The 21838-nt window shown below is 50.9% G+C and overlaps 1 protein-coding gene and 1 long non-coding RNA gene across 2 annotated transcripts in view; both read left to right on the top strand.

Moving 5' to 3' along the window:
* ITGB5 (integrin subunit beta 5) overlaps window positions 1–19793 on the top strand; it is a 48697-nt gene extending 28904 nt beyond the window's left edge. The window contains exons 11-15 of the mRNA XM_083841901.1: window positions 12472–12694; window positions 12874–12974; window positions 17399–17515; window positions 18558–18724; window positions 19192–19793. Of these exons, the coding sequence (XP_083698027.1) occupies window positions 12472–12694; window positions 12874–12974; window positions 17399–17515; window positions 18558–18724; window positions 19192–19287 (704 nt within the window). The 3' untranslated portion in view covers window positions 19288–19793. The remainder of the gene's footprint in view (window positions 1–12471; window positions 12695–12873; window positions 12975–17398; window positions 17516–18557; window positions 18725–19191) is intronic.
* LOC310901708 lies at window positions 3–8681 on the top strand. Its single transcript, XR_014586053.1, has 2 exons — window positions 3–7132; window positions 8161–8681. It is a non-coding gene; the product is annotated as an uncharacterized lncRNA (long non-coding RNA).
* Window positions 19794–21838: the final 2045 nt, after the last annotated feature.

Genomic DNA, 21838 nt, shown 5'->3' with positions numbered 1-21838 from the left:
ACCATCCTGCCCCGCGCCCTCCACGTTGCTTGGGTCGGAAAGCCACATGTGGTCCTTGCAGGCTGAAGTGCAGCCCTAGGAATGAGTAAAACATCACAGGCTTGAATTCTCCCAAGCTTCATGGTGACTTCTTAGGTTGGATTTCTCCACATGAACCATCCTTGCCTGCATAGAGAGAAACCATCTTTTTTTTTAAAGATGAAGCAATCCACTAGTACAGCGCAGGTGAAAGGAAAGCTTGTATTTCAGTCTGTTACTCAACAGAGAAAATCTTTGCTGGACATTCCAAAAGATACTTTATGTACAGATTTATTTATTTTTTCTACTGGGAAAACAATCATTCACCGCTCAAGATGCAGCCGGTCCGTTCTGCTTAAGCAAAGGCAGAGGAGTTATTTAGTGGTGTTTGCTAAAATGGCTTTAATTCCTTGTCAGCCCAAGGTCACGTAATTTACCTTGCACATATTGCCTGGATTAGCCCTTGGACGCAATTCCTTCACTTGGAGCTCAGCAAAATGTTACTCTTCAAAACTTGCCTGTTTTCAAGCAAGTGAAATATTTCCCCAGCTGAAAATCTCAGACCAAATATCCAGAACACCATGCGGGTTTGCATTGGCTTTGTTGTTGTTAAAGGAAGATTGGAAAAACAACTATTTTTCATTGTTCTCTGGGGAAGTCGAAGATTTTTTTTCCCCCTGGTGTCTTACCCTAAAGGTTTCTGAGATGGACGGTAAACAATGGGCCACCCTTGGGTTGGGTTGTGCATATCTAGCTGTTTGAGCCTGTCATGTTGCTAGGTGGGTAGGGGCAATTGGAAGCAGCACCTTAACTGAGAACTGTATTACCTGGGTTTTTTCCATATGACCATCCTGCTCTGGTAGCATCATCCCACCAAAAGGAATATATTTATTAGCAAGCAGGGCAGCGGTGCTAAGGAGAGGTTGGAAGATCCCGGTGTAGCAGTTGGTACAGCGGGGCAAGGACACTCCTTTGCTCCAATTTCCATGCTGTCAGGAGAGCCAGAGCTCTGCTGGTCCACAGAAAAACAAGTTACGTGTCCTCTACTGCACCTGCTTTCTTCTGCCCCTGTGGAGACCTTCTGGTGGTGGGAAGAACACCATAGCTGGTTTGGGATGTGCAAGATTTTAAGTCATTTAAAAGTCCTTTTTAAAGCTGTGAAAGAAAACAAAGAGTAGGCAGAGGCCAGCACCCTCCTCGTTGCTCTAAGGGTGGGAAGGTGTCCAGCAAGGCTGCATGGGCTGGTGGGGTAGTTCTTGGTATGCCTCCTGGTATTTCTATTGTTTTTTGTTGGCTTTTTTTCTTTTAAATTCCATCCATTACAATGCTAAATCTGAGCTGTAGCAAGCACTGTGCCAGTGACATGACATGCAGACATTTTTTTTAGCCCAAGGGGCTTGGGGCTTCTCCAGCCCACCAAAAGTGCCTGAGCTTGCATAGTAGGGCTGCCCAAAGCAGTGTGGGGTGTGCCCAAAGCTGCCCCTATCTATCAGCTGTCTCTATAAGTCCCCCAGGTGTCCTCCCAAAACGGCTTGCTTTCTCCTCCCTGCCGGTGTGGTCTTACTGGAAAAGACTATTTCAGTCCACCCGAACATGTGGACGCTTGACAACCAGAGAGCCCGAGTCGTGCTGTGGCTGCAGGAGCTTCCCCCAGGGTGGTGGCACGGGGACATTTTTCTGTTTGCTGCTTTTGTTCCTACAGGGGGGAGTATCAACACCATGCCCCCTTCTGTCTCCTTCTGGGCACAGCTCCTGCAGGCTGGTCCCATGGCAAGAGCAGACCCACTGGGTTTTAGGAAATAGCTTTCCCCTGAGGCTCCAGTGGCACGGGGCAGGTTGCTGGGAGCAGCGGAGGAGCAGATCCTGCCTGCCCTGCTGCCAGGATTCCTCGCTGCTGGCAGGCTTCACGCTAGCCAGGCAAGCAGGCCTGTGCTCTGCCTTCCCAAAAGACTTGTTGCCTCAGAAAAACCCAACTGTCCCTACGCTCTGAGGCACTTTCTCTTTTTGGAGGGTCGGGTCTGCCCTGCTCTTCAGCGTTATGCTATTAATATGGTTGCTTCTACTAAAGCAAGCAGCTGAAGGCACGGAGGGTTTGAAGTAGTCAGAACAGTCTGAAATGAACTCCAAGCTTCTCGTCTGTCAGTGCTCAGCCCTTTGGCCAGCAAAAGTGTTTTCATTCCTGGGTCTGTTTATGAATACTGGCACCTCATTTTGTCAGTGCTGGAGAGATGAGAGGACTGCGGATAAGAGTACAGATCCTGTCCTTTTGTGGCCTGCGTGAAGTAGAGAAGCAGATTTTGGGTGGGAGATAACCTCAAGGAGAGGCAAAAACAGTTTTGCTGCGGGTCAGAAGGGGTCATGGAGGATCTCCAGCTCTTCTGCAGGGATGGCTGTGTCTGTAGTGGGGCTGTGCTCTGTTAATGCGAGGTATAAGGTGCCTTCTGCACCTTAAGATGAGATGGGGTGGGGAAAGAAGTGGTTTATAGGAGGTTGTAAATGTTGACTGAAGTTGCATCTGACTATTAGTAAATGCCACTTCTTAGCAAGGAAGTGGTGTTTGTGCTGTTGCTCCCCAAATCCAGCTAACAGCCCCAGAATAGCTTTTCCAAACCACCATTCGGCTTCTGGGAGGACTGCACGGGAAGGCTCGCAGGCGTGCTCTGTTCCGCAGCCCCTCCACACTTTTTCCGTTGAGAGCTGAAAGGATTATTCATAGCAGCGGGTGTTTTGACAAGACAGGGCGTCCCTTTGCAAACCCCTGAATGCTTCACCTCGAGCTTGTCTCTGGAAGAAGTTGCCCTGTTGGATTCAGCCTTTCTGAAGGAGAACACAGAAGAGTTTCTGAACGCTGCACGTAGCTGTACGTCATGCTGGGAGCTTCAGCACGGTGCTCCGGCCTCTGCTCGACGGTTTGGATGGCTGCCATGGAGAGGCAGAGTCCTGCTCTCAGCCTGCCTCCCTGCCTGGAGCCTGGGCTCAGGAATTTGCGGATCGCTGCGCGTCCCAGTGACTTTTGGACCCCTTGGCTGCCTTCCAGAATATTTGACAAAGGAGGAAACATCTCGGTGCTAATTGCATTCCTAAAGGTTCCATAAAATGAGGTAGTAAGAAGGAGGGGAGGCCCTGGTGAGAGCATCACACATTTGCCTCTAATGAAGAGAGAATGGTTCGCTGGAAGCCACGCTTCATTAGCTTCAGTGCTCAGACCCCTCTTTTGCTGGGGAAGGGTAGTACAGCATCTTCTTTGCTTTGGTGTCTCTAGAGAAACGTCATCTCAAGCACCACTGCTAGTACCCTGGCTTCCCACATGCGTATCATTTGTGAGCTCTTCAGCCCTGGCTTGGTTACTCGTGTTGTGACTGTGCAGTAGGATCGCAGCCTCTAAGTGCTACCGTGAGGTAAATTACCATGGGGTAAATAAACAGCGTGTACCATGTTGTGAAGGCAGCTGAAGGTTGTGAGCAACTGGCTGAAGTGCAAAGACATCTCCACGCGCCAGAGGAGAGGATCCGGCCTCGCCTGCCTGTGCAGTGCTCCCTGTGACACGACAGCTAGTGTCAGCATCAGGTGTCAGATTTGCAAACACATGCAAGTGCCAAAAACACTTTTGAAATGGGATTTAGGAAAGGGCAACTCATTGAAAACACGTGGTTTATTTCACAAAGACTCTGTCTACGTAGACAAGCCAGCGCAAAGTGCAACTCCAGCTGCCCTATGGAAACCACTTCAAAACTGCTGAGGATGTGCAAGTCCTTCATGGACTTGGTAGTTATTTCTGAATGCTTCCCTTTCTTGGTTTCTGTGAGGTTTTAACCCTTACTGGTACCCAGTGACATAAGAGTTTTGTTTAACACAACCACAAATTAGAAATCACACTCCTGCTTCTGCAATCTGTTTCTGGAGTTCCTGGTCCCAGGCGCCGTATCGAGGTTCAGCGGGTCTCATGGCAAGGGGCCTCCCGGTGCTGGCGCTGCAGTTTCTGGTGGTGCAAGAGAGACCCAAAGCACGTTAGCCCCGCGTTTTGAGGGCAGTGCTCAGATGTGATGGTACCACCGGTATCTGCACCCTGTGAGTCCTAGCGCGGCCTGTTACTGCACAGATGACGATGGACTGGGACACTTCTTATGGAAACAGACTTTTTTCCCCACTTTCCCTTGAAGTAATCATCTGCCTGCCCTGTGGTAGTGCATAGACCTGGGCTCTGGTGTGCCAGGGAGGGCTCAGATGCAGGAGCAAAGAAGCTGCTGTGTTTTATTAAGGAAGAAGTGGGCAGTGTTGGGTAATGTCAGAGGTAGAGGTGATGGCCGAGTGTGGTTTGGGAGGGAAGGGGAACTGGTCTGTGCCTGCAGCCTCAGACATCCTGCAGTGCTGCTGGGGGTGTCCATACAAAGCAGATGTTGTATAGACCAGAAGGGAAGATGGTGACGTGTGGAAGAAAGAGGCATCCATACAGGGAACAGAGCCTAAACCACATTTGCAATGTTTTCTATTCTGTCATGTCAAGTTTTGCTATTCTGGGGGTTTTGATTTGGGGGATTTAAAAAAAAAATAGCTTGTGTAAAAAAAAAAAAAGCAGAATCTGAATGCAGATGCACGTCACTGCCAGGAAAAAGCAGGACATGAAGGGGAGAGACAAAAGGACCCTACAAGAAGTGGAAGTTCAAAATAGTGTCTGCACGGGGGCTGCTGCAGCAGCAATGTACACTGCTGCCTCAGCATCATTTCTGCTCCCATCCCAGGCTGTGGTGAACTGGGGGGAGTACACACTCCAACAAATGTTTTTGAGGCCTATTTTGGTGATGGAGGAGGTGGTCTCAGCTTGGGACACTGTGGTGCAACCTCATGGTGCCAGGCAGCTTCAGCTTGTGCCAGTGGGGATGCGGCTTGGGGTGAGCTGAACCCAGTGAAATCCTACGATCCGAAAGCTCCTTTTGTAATTAGTGTCATAGGACTGTGAGTGTCTCTCTTCCTTCTCTCTTCAAATCCTCCCCACCCTGGCAAAGATGAGCACTGTGTGCCCATCGCTCCTTCTTACCAGCCAGCAGACCTGGCTTCAGGCACCTTGAGGTCTTCTGCCTGGAGAGCTGCTGCACAGCCCGGGGGATGTTGTGGCTAGTGCAAGTAACAAGGAGATGGCACTGCCGTAGCATCCATCTCTCTTTGAAGAGGTGGCCAAGAGTTACTGAGGCTGCACGTTTTCCTCGAGCTCTCTAAAAGCCTGTTTCTCCTTCCTGCATTTAATTCACCTTGGCTTTTATTGCCTGCAGAAAGTGGCTGTGGAGGAGTTGCTGCCACCGCTCGGTGTCAGCCCCAGCTGCGTCCCATGGTGTTGTCCCGAAAGGTCGGGTCCAGCCATGCTTGGCCCTGGGGAAGTGGCTCCAGATGCTAGAGGTCTGAGAGCAGCTCTCCAAACCTCTCAGCCTGTAGTGGGGAACGTCACCGAGATGCTTCCTGCTCCTTCCACAGCCTGGAGAGGATGAGGAACCGCAGGGACGCACAGGGGCTGTGCTTACCCGCTGTGGACAGCCGGCAGCACGCGTCCTGCTCGAGGACGTCCTGCCCTTGGGCACCTGCTGCAGCGGCAGCAGAGATGCCCAGCCCTGTGCCACTGGGCAATTGGAAAGGGCTAAAAGGGTCCCCCGGGCATGCACATTCTTGGTGGCTCTCGAAGACGAGGGGGAACCCTCGCTGGGGTGCTCCTGAAATCTCCCTGCATCTCCATCCTTTCCCAGCCTCTCTTCTGCTTCCTCTCAGCCCATGTCCCTGGCTGTCCTCCCTGTGGCCATGCCCTTATAGTGTTGGGGTGCTCCCCGGTGACCCCACCATCCGTCTGCATTCCATGCCCCCACCTAAGGGGTTTTCTGCCTCCAGCCCTGCCTGTCCTGCTGCCTGCCAGGGGGCTGAGGCTGGTTTTATCAGCCCCAAGCAGTCACAGTCTGGGAGAAGCCAGCAGGAACTATAACAGATTTGGGCTTTCCTTCCCAAGTGGACTGAGTGCCGCTTTGCTGGAGGTCCTTTCCTTGCACAAGAGGGAAGTGCCATCTTTTCTTACCCCCTCCTTTCCCTCTGTCCCAGCCCTTAGTGCTGTGAAAGACTCGTGCAGCCCTCCCGAAATCTGGCAGCAATTCCTTCGAGGACCTGACCGCACAGAGCGCTGCTTTTCCGGCTGCTTTTCACTGGTTTCTCCTTGCCCTTTGAGCGGGCATTTTGCAACCATTAATGCATGCTAATGAGGCGTTCAATGCCATGGCAGAATTAAAGAATAAAGTGGTGACACTTGTACATCTTTGCAGGAGCCAGAGCTCTGGCTGGGGGTCTGCTCTTAAAGCAGCAGCGAGAGGTGACATCTGATGGCACACGCACCTAACCCAAACCCTGTGTGCAGGCACAGCCACCCCCATGGCCCGTAACCTTGTGTCTCGGGGTTAGGAAGCTCCAAAATAAAAAACAATACAGACTCTGAACACAAACTGTGTCACGCATTTGCTCCCCAGAGAGAGACAGTGTGCTGGGATGGTCTCGCTTCAGTGCTTTGCTTTTACGGCCAGCTCGTTTGATGTTTGCATTTGGCCTTTCTGATTACAGTAATTTACAGAAATAAACTTTGGGAGATGAATGCTGTATTTTGGGTTTAGAAGCAAATGAAGGACTAAAACAAGCAGGTGAGTGAAATTCTGGGTCTCTGCATTTCTTGTTGGCATGCATGGACAGCCCCCGAATTTTGCTCTGTTTGGTTTAGAAAATTGAATATAAGACCTGAAAGTGTAGTGCAGCTTAAGCTGCAGGTTTTCTTTCTCTCTTTCTCTCTTTCTCTCTCTTTCTCTCTCTCTCTCTCTCTCTTTCTCTCTCTCTCTCTCTCTCTTTTTCTCTCTTTCTTTGTCTTATTTTGAATGAAATTCTGACTTCTTCCAGCTTCTTTGGGAAGGGAGAAATCCATTCCAAAACCATGGGCCTTCAGTGAACTTGCACCAGATTATGTGTTTGCATCCAAACGCAGAACTGGGCAAGGCTCCCGCGGCACTGGATTTTGCAGAGAAAGAATGTCTCTTTGCTCTGGAGGCCACTCCTCATAATGAGGTCCAGCTGAAAGGACATTCAGCCCATTCGTGCCACGGTAGGTTGGGAATTAGCCTGCTTTTCATTTTAAGGATGACTTGAACCATTTGGCCCTGAAGTTCAGGCATTTGGGATCCTGCAGCTTTGTTTTGGAGCCAACTTATATTTTAGGAATGAATCTGGGGGGTTGAGTGTTGTTTTTTTTGTGTGTGCATGCTTGAGATAAGTCCATCCCTGCTGGCCTGCCATGCTGTGCCTGCAAAGGGTTGGGCCAAGGAGCACGTAAGCAGGGAGAAGCAGCTGGTCACGGACCTCACGGCATCTGCAGCAAGGGGTTCTGCGCACCGTAGGAGCGGATCTCATCTATTATGTGATAGCAGATGAAGTTCCCTAAATGCTCCCGTGGTGCTGGAGAGTTGGCTTTTGTCAGCCTTTGGTGGCAAGTGCAGGAGTGTCGTGGTGGGAGAGGTGTCAGCGCAACCCATGGGAGACCTGTGGAGACCTGCAGCAAGGAGAATGGAGGTTTCTGGAAGCAGGCAGTGGCACCAGCCCTCTTAGAGTTAGAGGATTGGAGGGAAACACAGGAGGGGGAAAAAAATGGGGCTCCCCTCCCCACCTCCCATCTGCCTTTAGGAATAGTATGAATTATTAGCCATTTTTGCAGTGCCTTCCATGTCAGGTCCTTAAGGGGTGATGAAGCCATGGATGTACCCGATTTGGCTGGGTGTTATTTCAACGCACAGCTCTAAGGGAACCAGCACACCCATCCCAGTTTCCTCCTCTTGTTTCTGGAAGGGTCTGGCAGCCCCATATCGCTCCTTGCATTGGTAGCAGAGTCGGGAGCAGGACCCAAAAGCTCCAATTCCCAGCTCGGGGTCTCCATCCAAAAGGCCACGTGTGGCAGGCTCAGCCGAGGCACTTGTGTAAGCAAAAGCTGAGAGGTTTGCGGCGTGCTGAGGTTGCTTAAACAAAAAATAAATAAGTTAAAAAAAAAAAAAAAAGGAAAAAAAAAGAGGTGGCGGCTTTATTTTAAGAAACTCAGCTTTAGATCTCTGTCAGGAGCCGTATCTCATGATTGCATTTCAGTTCCACTTCTGCGGCGGAGAGAAGGAAAATGAGGAAAGGCTGGCCAGGGCTGCCGCAGGAAATCCGCTCTGCCCCGGATCACTTTCAGCTGCTTTCGTGAGACAGCAGTTTCCAAAGCCCTGTTTTCCCTGCCCAGTTCTCGATTAACCCAGAAGTTCCCAAACGAGGGAGAAAGCAGGAGGATGGGGGGGGGAGGGAGTTTTTTTGTAATGCAGTGCTGCGATGTGTGGGATATTGACAGTAATGTGATGTGACTTGTGGTACCCAAGGGTGAATTAGCAGCTTAGATGTATTTATTCCTTTGCCTTTGCTTTCATTAGTCTGCATCTCTGATGCTATTTTCAGTGACAGAACTGGTGAGCTCAGCCAGTGCTAAGATTGAATTATTTAAAGCTTGTCAATTCTTGGCCAAACCCTTATGCTTTGAAATATAAATATCCTTTAAAATGAATGCACTGGCAGGATGCACAGGTCCACGGTGTCTTGTGTAATTAATATATAGAAAAGCACTTTTCCTATTATTATTTGCCTTTTAGTGCTCGTTTCGTTGTTTCGGTACAGTGCTGTGGATACACGAGCGTGGGCGAGTTCTGGCGTAAACGGAGCCCGTCAGTGGCGGTGCTTCAGTTACACAGAGACCTCATGCCCTCACTGTCTGTGTTTAGACAGTAACCTTTTAGGACAAGGACACGGGGCTGGGATGCCCCTGCCAGCCTTTGTTTTCCCTGCCAGCCCTGCGGGACGGGCGGATGGGATCCCAACCCCATCCCCACGCAGCGCCGTGGTTTTGTGCAGGGCGGGCGCTGCAGCCTGTGGCTTCTTTGAGTCATGGAAAGAGACGAGTGGGAAGCCAGATGATTTATTTGCCTAAGCAGGCACTGCGTCTTACCAGGGCCCTTTCCCAAGCGGAAAGTTTTCCAAGTGCTCCGAGCTTCTTCCGCTGCCCTTCTCCCTCCCACACACACCGTGCAGTGCCGGGGGCTCCGCTCCTGTACCCGCTGCGGGCACCAAAGGGTTGGCCGGGCAGACACCAAAACTGCTCAAGCACTGCCCCGCATCGGTGGGTTTAGAGTGCTCCCTCTTCCATAGGCAGCTATTTTTGGTGCCTTCACCCCGAGGGAATGCAAACAACACGTGGCTGCTGCGTCAGGGCTGGCTGGACATCGAGCATGGAGGGCAGGGCTCGGCACGCTGGTGGGAGGCATGGCATGGCGAGGCTGTAAGCTGCTTGCCATCACTTATTGTCTTAGTAGGTTCAGTTCCCAGCTTTCCTTTCTTTTTTTTTTTTTTTTTTTATTAGTCATTCAGGTAACCAAAAATGACAAAAGCAAGTGCCCAGAATGTGGAAGGTCCTGATCCAAAGGCTCATCCGAGAGCACAGAGGCACACAACTTACTATTGTGCCTGCTTTAATGGGAACTAAATGCAGTAACTTCTCCTGTCCCGAGAGCCTCAGAAACTAAGAAACTGGTTTAAAAATCATGAGGATTTTTGTTTCTTTTATTATATTGATTTTATTTTCCTAGAGAATTGCTAAAAGGTAGGGAAAGGGGGCTTGTTTCCAGACCCTCTCGCCTTCTCCATAAAAGCTGGGGTCACATTTTATTTCTCTCAAAAAAGACAATATTTTTGCATAGTCATGTGTTGCCCAAAAGCGGGGGGCTTTAGGAGAAACATTCCCAACCATAAGAGCCAGTGACAGGGCTTTTAGTGCACTCAGTTTCTGACCTCTTGGTGCACCAGTGCTCGGTGCAGTTCCTAAAAGGCAAACACAGCCACGGCCACAGGCTGGGGCGAGGCGAGGGCGGCTGGACGTCCTGCCAAAAGCCAGGCAAGTGACTGTCAGAGGTGACAGTGACAGTCAGTACTCAGCAGTGCCATGCCCTGCAGCTCGCACCCAGAGCCCAGGCAAGCCCACATCTGGTTTTGGGGGCTGCTCTCCACCCCCAGGAGCATGGTCTGGCTCTGCTACACCCTCCCAGTGGGTCCCTGCAGCCTCCCGCACATGTGTTTTGTGTTACCCCCAGCAATTAAGAGTTGGCTGGATAACTTATGTTATCAAATTCAGAGGGAGCTTTTCATTTCCCAAGTAGATCCGGATCTTCTAAACATCTAAGATCCTCACATTTCAAGGATGGGAACAGAAGAAAACATACCGTGTTATGTTTGGAGAACATAATTAGTGTCTTTTGGCTTCATGAACCAGCTGTAATAGAGAACGCACAAGCCCAAACGGTTCGAGGTGGGGTTAAAGTCCAGGCTAATATCCTGCACCCTGAGCCTGCTGCTGGTGCACAGTCCTGGAGCACAGCCTCCCTGGAGTCCCTGAGGTTGCATTTTTGTCTTGAAAATGACATTGGGACTAGGTTTGGCATGGATGTAGTGGTGGAAGGGCTCCCACTGGCATGATCTTAGGTGCCATATAGAGTGCTTCACCTCGTCAGCCTTGTCTATAACTGTGACATAGCCCAGAGTGGGAACCTGCAGCACATTTTGCTGCGATACACAAGCACCATGGAGCACTCTCCGTGCTGCAAACCTCAAGTCTGGGTCACAGTCATCTAAAGACTCCCAGCGACCAGCACGATGAATTGCCTCAGGCTCCCGTCACGCTGTGTCCCGAGCAGGAGGACATGAGGTGCATCAAGTCACAAGCATGAATTCCCATCCTGGGGCTCCAGGTGGACCTAGAGAAGTGGGTCAGCTCTTGTCAAGCCCATACAAGAAATAAATGTGTCCCATTCACCTACGGTTCTCTGGCATTCATGCCATGTGGGAGGTGGACGGAAGATGGAGGGCACTACAAATGGAGCTCGTGGTGAGGAAGGAGTGGCTGCTCTTTCAAGCTGGTGCAGGCACCAAAGATATTAACATCTTTGCTGCTAAAAGTCAACATGGAAATTTTCACTCTTGGCACATTCCCCGTGAGGAGCTTCAGCCAGTGGCTTCTTGCGTGTTGAGCCAGCGTGGCCAAGGCAGAAAGCACATTTCAACGTGTTCTTGTATTTCAGGCTCACATCCCTCAGTTAGTCACCTTCATATATAAGGGCTTTTTCTTGATCTTCAGTAACCAAAACCATTTGCTTCAAGAGGCTGTTTCTTAAATTTTGCAGTCACAGCGCTGGACTAGGATGCGCTATTTGGAAGCGGTTGTTTCCCTTCCCTGGGGCAGTTGTTCCAGGCTCCATCCCCAGCGTGCCAGGGCTGGAAGGAATGTGCAGGCTCTCTAGCTTCCTAGGCTGGCCTGGCACCAACTGCTTGAAAAACCGAACCATTTCATAAGCAATTCAACTTCCAGAGACGGATTTCCAGTGGATTTGCACCCTGTGCTGGGCTCTGTGGTGTCCAAAGGGGATGAGCGAAGGCTGATTGTGCAGGGGCTCCGAGATGGACTCTGCCCCTCTCCTACGGCAGGGGGTGGCTCACACTCCAGTTGGGACCATGGGTGGTGTGAAGGGAGGTCACCTTCAGACGTCTGGTGAACCTGGCCTCCTCTGTCCAGCAGTGTTTGAGTTCTCAGGCTGGATCCAAAGCAAATGGTGGGAGTACAGAAGAGGCTGTAGGAGGGCATCTGGCATTTGGCAAGGGGTACAGCGTGACAACCCACAGCCCCTCTGGTAATCTTACAGACAGAGCTATCAGCGGTTTTGTGCTGATGAAAAGAGCGCATATATAATTTATCTTGTCTGAGGCACTTGAGGCTGTTTCCAGTGGGAAAGCTGAGCTGTAATTAGGTTTCTGATGAGCCTTGTGTACAAACCATTCAGCTCTATAAACCGTGCGTTCAGAAGCATCTTTTCTCCTAGGGACTGACCACGGAGGAATTCGAGCAGTATTTCTAGCGAGCTGATGGATGCCTCTCTGAAACCAGATGCTCGGCAGCCAGCCACTCCACTTACTGTAATTGAAAGCCTTGAAGTCTGTTGACTTTCTCAGGCTGTCGCTTAACACCATAGCTGCAAGAGGATGCTTTGGTTAGGGAAGAATCCTCACCGAGGCGCTTCCTTCATTCATCTCTGCTGTGAGCTGCCCTGAGCTGCTCCCCGGAGGAGGTTCAGCTGGTCCCAGCAGCCTTTGTGGGGCTGGCTGGGGCGCCGAGGTCTCCTTTGGATGCAGGATTTAATTTTAAGTTTAATTCTTTTAATACACTGCCTTGGGTTTACTTCTTAAATAAAGCTGTTAGGAAAGCAGGACAGGAAAGACCTTAGGAAATGGTCAGACGGGTAGGCTTTTTGCTTTCAGACCCATCAGCATCACGCCAGTGCTGGCTCCAGCCGCTGCTGACGCCCTTGTCACCTCTCTGTCCCCTAGGCCACGGCGAGTGTCACTGCGGGGAGTGCAAGTGCCATGCGGGCTACATCGGGGACAACTGCAACTGCTCCACCGAGACCGGCGGCTGCGTGTCCAGCGACGGGCAGATGTGCAGCGGCCGTGGCACCTGCGTCTGCGGGAGGTGTCAGTGCACCGAGCCCGGGGCTTTCGGAGAGACCTGTGAGAAGTGTCCCACCTGCCCGGGCGTCTGCAGCACTAAAAGGTACTCGCGGGGGCTTCGTGAGGGGCTTCTCACTGGTGGAAAGGGGAGGTAGCTGATCCTGAAGTTCCTCTTTCCTTGTGGTGCAGCTTCTAGACCTACACCCCCCTTTCCGAGGGGGTGCAGGTGGTAGGCTGCATTGTCTGTGTGCTCAGTCTTTCCCTCTGTGTGTCTTTCTGCAGGGACTGCATTGAATGCAAGCTGTTTAACTCAGGAAGACTGGATAACCAAACCTGCCAAAAGCACTGCAAGGACGAGATCATCACCACTGTGGATGTTCTCAGTAAGTATGCAGCTGAAAGTGGTGCCCAGTGACTGCGGCATCCAAATCCTCTTAACCCATCCAAGACCTATCTGTAAAGAAAGCCTTGGGGAAAACACAGTATTTAGAAAGCATAATGTGTGACCCTCTGTCTGGGCTGTAATCTGCATCGCTTTGAGTGTTCATGTTAGCAGCTCAATCGCTTTTCTGTTATTATTTCCATATCAGCTACATAAAACACCATCAGTCGATGCTAAGTAAAAAACTCTTGATTTTAAATAACGTCTTAAAACCTGGATCCAAGCAGCAGTACATAACGCTAACATAACCACCTCATTTCCTTTTGGAAGGAAACACATCAGTTTTATTTAATGAAGTCATTTAGAAGAAATTACGAGTTTTATGAATTGGACGTGTTGGCTTGCTAGAGACGTGAGATAAGCATCCCCCCATCCTAAGGTTAGGTATTACGTACGTCTGTCTGGGCACGCGTTTGCTGAGCTAACAGCCGTGTAACCCTCTGCACAGGAACGGTGTGGAGGGTGTCCAAAGCAGCCCTCCCTCCGCCCTGTCTGGTGTACGAGGACCGCGATTCCCAATGCAAGGAGCGAAGAGAGTGGGATAAGATCAGATGACAGGAGAGCTTAGATGAGCTGCGAGAGGGTGCAGAAGAAATAAGTATCACCCAAAAAAGGCGTTCTCTAAACTTCCCAAGGATTCCTCTTGGAAGAAGCGAGCTTGTAAGAGATATCAAAGCTGTTTTGGGGATGATGAGTTCTGCTGTGGTTGAACTGCCTGCTAAAAGTCCTGACCATTGTGTCCTCTGCTCGAGGTCACCCCACACCTTGTCCCTCAGCGGATGACTTTCTCCTCCTTCTTTTCAAGCTTCATTCTGGCAATCTTTGGTTGCTGTCCGAGACAGTAGAGGAGACCCAAGCTGTCATAGCTTTAGTCCCAGTCCTTACCCTGGCCTTGGCTATACCTCTTGGAGGAGGGTCAGAGAGGCTGGGATAAATTCCCATCCACATCTGACAACTACTCATTCTCTTTCATAGTTCATAGACTACAAGTGCTCTACCTTGCTCGTCCTTTCTCTCCCTTCCTCCTGAGCTGCCTGCAGACGATGTTCCTCCTGTTGGCTCCTCTCATACACAGTGCCCAGCTTTTAAATTACCACCAGCAGGGTTTCGTACCTTCTCCTTTGGAGGCTTGCTCTAGTTCTCCCCGTCCTCGCTGCAGTTTACCAGGGGAGTGAACCTACACCAGCGCACTGTGAGAGGTTACAAGTCCGTTTTAAATGCTTCCAAACCACATGAAGCTCCTTTCTGATGCCTGGCTCGCCCATGTTTCTTAGGAGCCAGCACATACTGGGGGTTAAAGCTCAGCTCTCCTGCCTGCGTGTTGCACAACGCCAAAGCCAGCCTTTGTGCTGACTGCACCCTGGGAGGTGAGGCTGGGCTGTGGTTGGCCAACCCCCCCATTGCTTTCAGAGGAAAACAGCCAAATTTCTGTTTTAAGACATTCTGGGGAATTATGCTTATTCTTCTGCTGCACTGCCGCAGTCTGATCCTGGGCGGTGCAGAGCTCTGGGACCTTCGAGCACTGCGCAGCTTGGAGATCTGGGCTGCATAATATTCCTAGAGAAAGTGCACAGGGACTGCAGGCTACCTCACAGGCAGACTCAGCCAAATCCTTCAAGTATTTTTGTGTTATGTAGCACATGTTCACAATCCCTGCTGAAAGGCTGAAGTCTGGTATTTGTCACTGGCAGCCGGAAGACACAGGCCTGGGTTGTCCCAACAGTGGAGGCTAGGACCTTAAATACCGAGCGGTGCTGAACATCCCCTGGGAGATCCCGAGTGCCTTCTGGCTCTGGGTGTGAACCATAGAATTGTTTAGGTTGAAAGATCCCTTAGAGCATCATGTCCAACCATCACCTAACACTGCGAAGTCTGCTGCTAAACCATACTGATACCGTAAAAACTGGTCAAAGAAACTCTCAGCTTGGCGTTTTAGAAAGCCGGCATTCTTCAACTGGGGTGCCAGACACACGGGGGATCGCTCTTCCTAGTGTGTGTACCGAATTGTTCAAGCTACAGGGGTTGTATACAATCAAAACATACATATTAATGGGATTTCCAAGTAATAATTAACATAGTCACACTGTTTCCCAGAACTCATTAAAGCATTTAAATATCCCTGATGCATGCACATTTGTTTCTACTGGTGGTCTTTTGGGGTCTTCTGGTGGTCGTCGCTAGTCTTCCTCCCTGTGTTTGCTGGTTGAGCCCAGTTCCTGCGCATGCTCAGGCCACCTCATTCTTTCTTATCTTATTGTTGCAACTCAGGCATGCATGCTAAGTGAAGTCATTTATGTATCCAAGGACATAGGTACGCCATGAGTTCCTCACCTAATCTGTTCAGACACATCCTCCAGGCCTGGGTCAGCTTAACCCCCCCCCCTCATTCTGAGATATAATTCTGTATGGTCTTACTGATGAAGCTGACTAATTAGTACGGTAGCACCAGAGATACAGAGTTTCTAAGCTTCCGTCTAAACTAAACATAGTAAAGGTTTGGCCTATGTGTTCATAAAACATTTTGAATTTGGTTCTATTATTCCGTGAGGGAGAGCTCCATATGTCCCTCTGACTCGGTGTCAATGCCCCTAAGTGCCTCATCCACACGTCTCTTAAATACCTCCAGGGACAGCAACTCCACCATGTCCCTGGGCAGCCTGTTCCCAAGCCTGACCACCCTTTCCATGCAGAAATTCCTCCTGATACCCAACTAAACCTCCCCTGATGCAAACTGAGGCCGTACCCTCTTTCCTTGCAGCAGCCTGTCTTTCAAGACTTCATAAAGCAGAGCCATCTAACATTGGACTTATGAGCCAGAATGATGCTTTTTGGGAGGCTGCTTTGAGCTGTGTTGTGTGCTGCAGGATCACCTTTATTTCTGTAATACCAAGTTTCCATTCTCGATGGTCCCAGAGAGGGGCTTTCAGCATGACGGGCTGTGACAGGTCCGGTGCTGAGCTGCCCCGCCACGTGGTGGTGGACCTGAAAGCTCAAGGGGGCCGTCACTGCTCTTTGGGGGTGTGTGAGTTCCAAACCAAGTTTTAATCTATATTAGTCTAATTAGTACCTTGCCGGGTACGAGTGTGCACTTCTCCAGCCCTGCCTTCAGTACCATGGGTGAAGGTGGAGAGGGGGTTTTGCTGTCCTGAGGCAGGAACAGCTGAGGTTTGTGTGCACCAGGACCCTGCAGGGGCTTACCAGCGGTGCAGCTGCAACTGGGCTCAGAGTTGTTAAAATGGAAGGAATTAATCTGCCCACTGAAGGCAGGTTGAAGGCATTGAAAGGAAAGACAAACAGAAGGGCAGGAGATAAGGGGCTGGAATAGCTGTTGGGCACAGATGCTACTGACAAGCTGCAGAAAGCATTTTTCAGGTGTCTAAACTAAAACCACATCTTGCCAGCCAATAGGACTGGGTGCCCAAATCCCATTCCTGAAAACACCATCCCACAAAGGCAAGAGGGGCTCTTGCAGGGCTTGGCACGGCTGGAGGTGTTTTCCAGCCTTTCCTGAGCTAGAGCAGCTCGGCTGAGCTGGAGCACCAGCCATGGGCTGCTGCTGGGTGTCAGCAGGGCTGGATGTGTCCCCATCACTTTTCCTGCAGCTTTCACACCTTAGGAAGCTGAGCAAATCAAGAAGAAAAGGGGCATTTATTTCCCTGCGTGAAGGAAGGGTGTGCATGAGTGAGCTTGTGCCTGTTTGCCGTGTGCTGTTTGTTGAGCAGCGAGTGTGACACTTGCTGACTCCAGCACCCTGGGGTGCTCCGGGCTGCAGGGACATGGCAGCTCCCGACTGCGTTTTGCCGCAGTCCCAGTTAATAACCATATTTTCACAAGAATCAAGATCAAAGTGTGCTGATCATTTCCAGGCACTGCTTTTCTTCCCCATTTTCCTCCCTTCCCAGGCCCCTGGAGGTGCCCACCTTGCCTCCTGATTTTTCCCATGCTGTTTCCCAGCTCCGTCAGGCTTTTTCTCAGCCAGGTGTGCCTTGCAGCAGGACCAGGGGTAGCTTCAAAGCAAAGGCACTATAGTGGAGGCTTTTAAGCTTTTCCTAATGCTTTCTCCCTCCCCCCACGTGATGCTGAGTTTCGGCTGGAGCCGGGCTGTAATGTGCACCATATGTAGGACAGGAAGCCCCTCGGATGGGAAGGAATGCAAGGTCCCCGGCATGACACTGCTCCAGAAGAGCAGGGGCCAGCTCTGAGGCTGGCCTTTGGGTGGAAACGAGCCTCTCCTCCCCACGCAAAGCACTGAGCTGGGCATGCCATCATGTGCAGAGCTGCCTTGGTGTGTGGGGTGATGGAGGCACGGGGTGTCCTGGCCAAGTAACTGGTGGGGGCTCAGCGCTGCTCTTCATTTCGTTCCAGAAACGGACGACCCAAATGCCATCCTGTGCGCCTACCCGGTGAACAACTGCGTCATGAAGTTCACCTACTCGGAGCTCGCCAGTGGGAAGTCCAACCTCACTGTCCTCAAGGAGCCAGGTCTGCCCTCCTTTGCCCTCCTTCTGACAGTGCAGCCTGCCCCGCAGGAGGTGCTGGGCTGCTGCTGGCTGGCAGAAAGCTGCTTTCATGGGCTGCATGCATGAGCAAATAACCGGGGTGAAACCCAGAGCCAAATGCTCCCAACTTAGTAAAAAAAGGCTTCTGACTGAGAGTGCAATGTGCAGGATGTTGAGATTAAAACTGGCCTGCTCACGTAGCATGAAGTAGATCATGTACTGATTTGGGGACAAAGCCACTGTGAGCAAATATATTACATGTGGGGACACCTGGTGCTGCTTTTAAGTTAGGATGTTAGGAAGCCCCCACAGGAGCTGTGGATTTCTGCATTTCCAAGCAGTAGCTCTGGTCCCAGCAGCTCAGTGTGTGCGCCCCCCCTCCCCTCCCCTGGGACAGCTGCAGTTCCCAGCATGGGCCCCGTATGTTGCTTCAATCACAGCAACGCAGCTTCTCAAAGGAAACCCCGTGTGGCACTTCAGGAAGAGCTGGTGAGCGCCCAGCAGGAGCTTCTTGTGCTCTGCTCCTCCGAGACACGGGCCAGGGTGGGAAGTCTTGAGGGAAGCACATTTTATTTCGTTTAGGATGCAGCCTGCACTTAATTGAAAGACCAGCTGATTAGCTGACAGGCAATGTGCTTAGTTAAAGCAACCAGTAATTACCTGTCTCCAGGTCACAGTGGGTCAGGAGCCAAGCTGGGTTTTGCCAGAGGCGCCTTTGCCCTCTGTGTCCCACATGGGTTGCCCAGCTCATCCCCCGACGCGCTGTGTGACACCCCAGCCCTGGTGACGTCCTTGTGAACTGTGCTATTGCCCTGCCCCCAGCCAGGAATAAACGCTCTTGAATTTAAAAATAAAAAATCCCTTCCGTTACGGCGAGGACTGTTGCTTTTTTTAACTCAGTCCCTGCTGCTTGCACTGCCCTGAGGCCACTTGCTCAGTGGCTGCTGGCCAGGTCATGACGTCCCGGTGTCCTGGTCTGGATATACCTGCTCCAGGGCTGATTTCCTTCTCCCCCTCCTTTCCAGCATGCAGCTCAGCCCCCAGTGCTGTGACCATTGTGCTGGCCGTCATCGGCAGCGTGGTGCTGATCGGCACCATCCTGCTGGGGCTCTGGAAGCTGCTCGTCACCATTCACGACAGGCGGGAGTTCGACCGCTTCCAGAGCGAACGCTCCAGGGCGAGATACGAAATGGTGAGCCCTGGGGTGCTGCTGGGGGGAGGGGGGACGGTTCCTCGGCATAGCTGGCAGCAAACAGCTCTGCAGTGATGGAGAAAAGAGATGGATGTGTGTACTGTGCTGTCGGGAAATTCAGGTGGCCAGGTCTACAAGGAAGCATTGTGGGGAGGTTTCCTGCCCATGGGGCTGGTCAGCATTTGAGGGCATCACTTTGTGCTTGCAGATGGGACAGAAGGTGGGTCAAAGCCAAATGCAGTTATCTCTGAAGTAATTAGAGCAGGTGGTAGAGGATGGAAGAGAAATTGTGGCTGTTCCATCCCTGGAAGTGTTCAAGGCCAGGTTGGATGGGGCTTTGAGCAACCTGGTCCATTGGGAAGTGACCTTCCAACCTAAACCGTTCTGTAATCCTGTGAGATTACACACATCTTTGCCATGACACAGGTTCTGCTCCTTACCTTTTCCCTTTGTTCATTTCTCCAAAGGCATCCAACCCCCTCTACCGAAAGCCCATTTCTACGCATAACGTGGAGTTTACGTTCAACAAGCTCAACAAGTCCTACAACGGTACGGTTGACTGATCAGGTCTCAGCGCGTGGGACTGCTGTGAACAATTGCCTGACTGTATTTGCTGCTCCTGACTTGAAGATGGGATCGATCCTCTTCAGAGGAGGGAATACCTTACAACAGGACTGGTCGATGACGCAAGCCTGTTATTTGCACAGTGAGGAGAAGAGTAGCGTGCTGTCTGGGGACACGCCGAAGCCAAGGCAGGCTCGCCGCCTGTGCTCGTGGACTTCGAGCCACGTGAGGCTCTGCAGCCCAGCTTTCCGGATATATTAAACCTGCCAACTAAGTGAACCAAGTGCCATATTGCAGCTTTAGACATATCCCATCCCACTAGAAAGGGTGACTAGGTCAAAATCAGGGGAACCCCACGCCATTGCAAGTTGTTAGGGGGGAATTAGCTTAAAAAAAAGAGGAGGGTGTTGGAAGCATTTGTATAAGAAATTAGGATACAAGAATTCTGCAGTCTTTAGGATTTTTTTTTATATAAAAACAAAATAAAACTATTGTGCATACATGATGCTGCGAGGGGAGTTTGTTGTTTCCTTAATGAGCCCCGCAGGGACAGACTGAGACGGGGCGTGCTCCTGCAAGGAAAACGGGTGCTGCCTTATTTATTTATCGGTAGCGCCTTATCAGTCCCAGCACGAGGACACAAACAGGAACCGGAGCCGCGGTGACGGCTGCAGAAGGTATGTTGGTTTAACGCCGCGCTGTTGACCAAGGGTGGGGACTGCCAGACATCGCTCGGAGCTCACGCTCGGCGCGGCTGCTCCGCGTCAAGCAGCAGGAAGGCTGGGGAAAGCCCGAGGGAAATGGGAGTTTAGGCTGAGGAAATGTTCAGCACTGATTCCCTGGGCTGTGCAAGTAGGCATCCAGCCTGGGCGGCTGCAGGAGGGAGCTGTGAGCATGGCATGCCTGCCACACGTCTGCCTCTGAGCGTTTCACATCCGAGGTTTGAACGCAGAATAGAGCTGGGGGGTCCAGCCTCAGCTTCTGGCCAGCCAGGGAGCTGGTTAAGACCCAGCGCTGTTATTTCAGAACTTACATTTTGTTTTTTTCACCCTGAAACTGTTCCTCCTGCCCCATCTGTTTTCCTCTGAAGCTGGGGTTTGCATTACCCCAGATGACAGCTGCAGCTTTAAACCCACACAAGCTCTGCTCTGGGACTTCAGCAGAAGGCAGGAGAGAGAAGCCAGAGCAATTGCTACTGCTTTTTATTTTTTTTGGCCTTTTTTTTTTTTTCCCTCTTCACCCTGAACAGATCATGCAATAGTCAGCTGAAGGAAGCTTGCCAGGGAAAAGCAAAAACAAATGGCGTTCATTGTTTTGACTTGCTTTGCTCATTGGAAAACAGCCATTGGCCCATCCTTCCGAATTTTTTTTTTTTTATTATTTGTTTTTGCCTCTATAAACAGGAGCCCTTATTTGCTCAGTATAAACAGCTCTCCTTCAAGAAGTTTATGGTCCCCCTCCTCCTACCAGCAGCACTGAAGAAGCACAACAAACCACACTAAAAATAGCTAGGGACAGGGATGAAGAATGCACTAAGTTACACGCTGTCAGCGTCAGAATTGATCAGGTGGCCTTCAAAACCAAAACAAAACAGTGCTCTGTCTTCACGCTTCATTTTTCAATTCAGCATCCGGATGGTCACTGAATCCGACCTAGCAAGGGCAGCTTGAGGTAGCAGAAATGCAGAGGGCAGGGAACGAGGCTGGCACAAGAGCAGAGCTGCCCGGGGCACACCGAGGCTGTGCACCACTGGCCATGTCGTGCCCAGAGCCAGGACACAGCAAGTGCAGGGGCTTCTCCCTGCACTTTCACAAGAAGTAGGAAAGGTCTGAGCGCAGCAAAGGGGCAGCAGCAGCTGCCGCGGTGGCAAGCTGGCTTCAGCAGCCAGCAATGGCACAGAAGTGCTCTTCAGGGGAAGCTAACGCTAACTGCACATTTCCTACATGGTGTTTTAATGTGAGGCAATGAGGGCAGGATAAGGTGATTCTCCTTGTTGCATACTGAATGCCTGGGAATAGTGCTGCCACCTGGGAAGGGCTATCCAGGAAAAAGCCTGGTTTTACCACCATCGGGCTGCCTAGTGCTGCTTTGACAAACTCATTGCTAACACAAAGTTAAAAAAAAATACTGCATCCAAAAAAAAAAAAAAAACAAACATCCTAAGGAGGCCAGATTGCTTGTTACAGATCAAGTTTTAGCTCGGTTCACTTGCAAGGTTCACAGGCAAGGAAAGGGAGAGCAGGAAGGAAAGTGGTGGGAAAGGCAGGGCAGGAACTTTCTCCACCAGCTTTGCCACCCAGAGCAGCAAACACTTTGAACACAGCTCCACTGCCTTTAGTATGTGAGGGACCAAGCAGTTAAAAACAAAAGAAAACCATTTGCTTTCTTCCTTTGCATTTGGAAAGGAAAGGCGCAGCCAGCGCCCCCCTTTCCAGCATTTCTTTTGCAGATTGCCTTTAAGCTGCGGCATTTCCTAGCACATTAGTTTGGTGCTGAGAGAACAGTCAATGATGGCAGCTCCAGCAAGGTGAAGTTTGAACCTGCCAGGGG

The sequence above is a fragment of the Anser anser genome (assembly GCF_964211835.1).
Source record: "Anser anser genome assembly, chromosome: 6".
Lineage (NCBI taxonomy): Eukaryota > Metazoa > Chordata > Aves > Anseriformes > Anatidae > Anser > Anser anser.
This window is presented reverse-complemented; position numbering and strand designations above follow the sequence as displayed.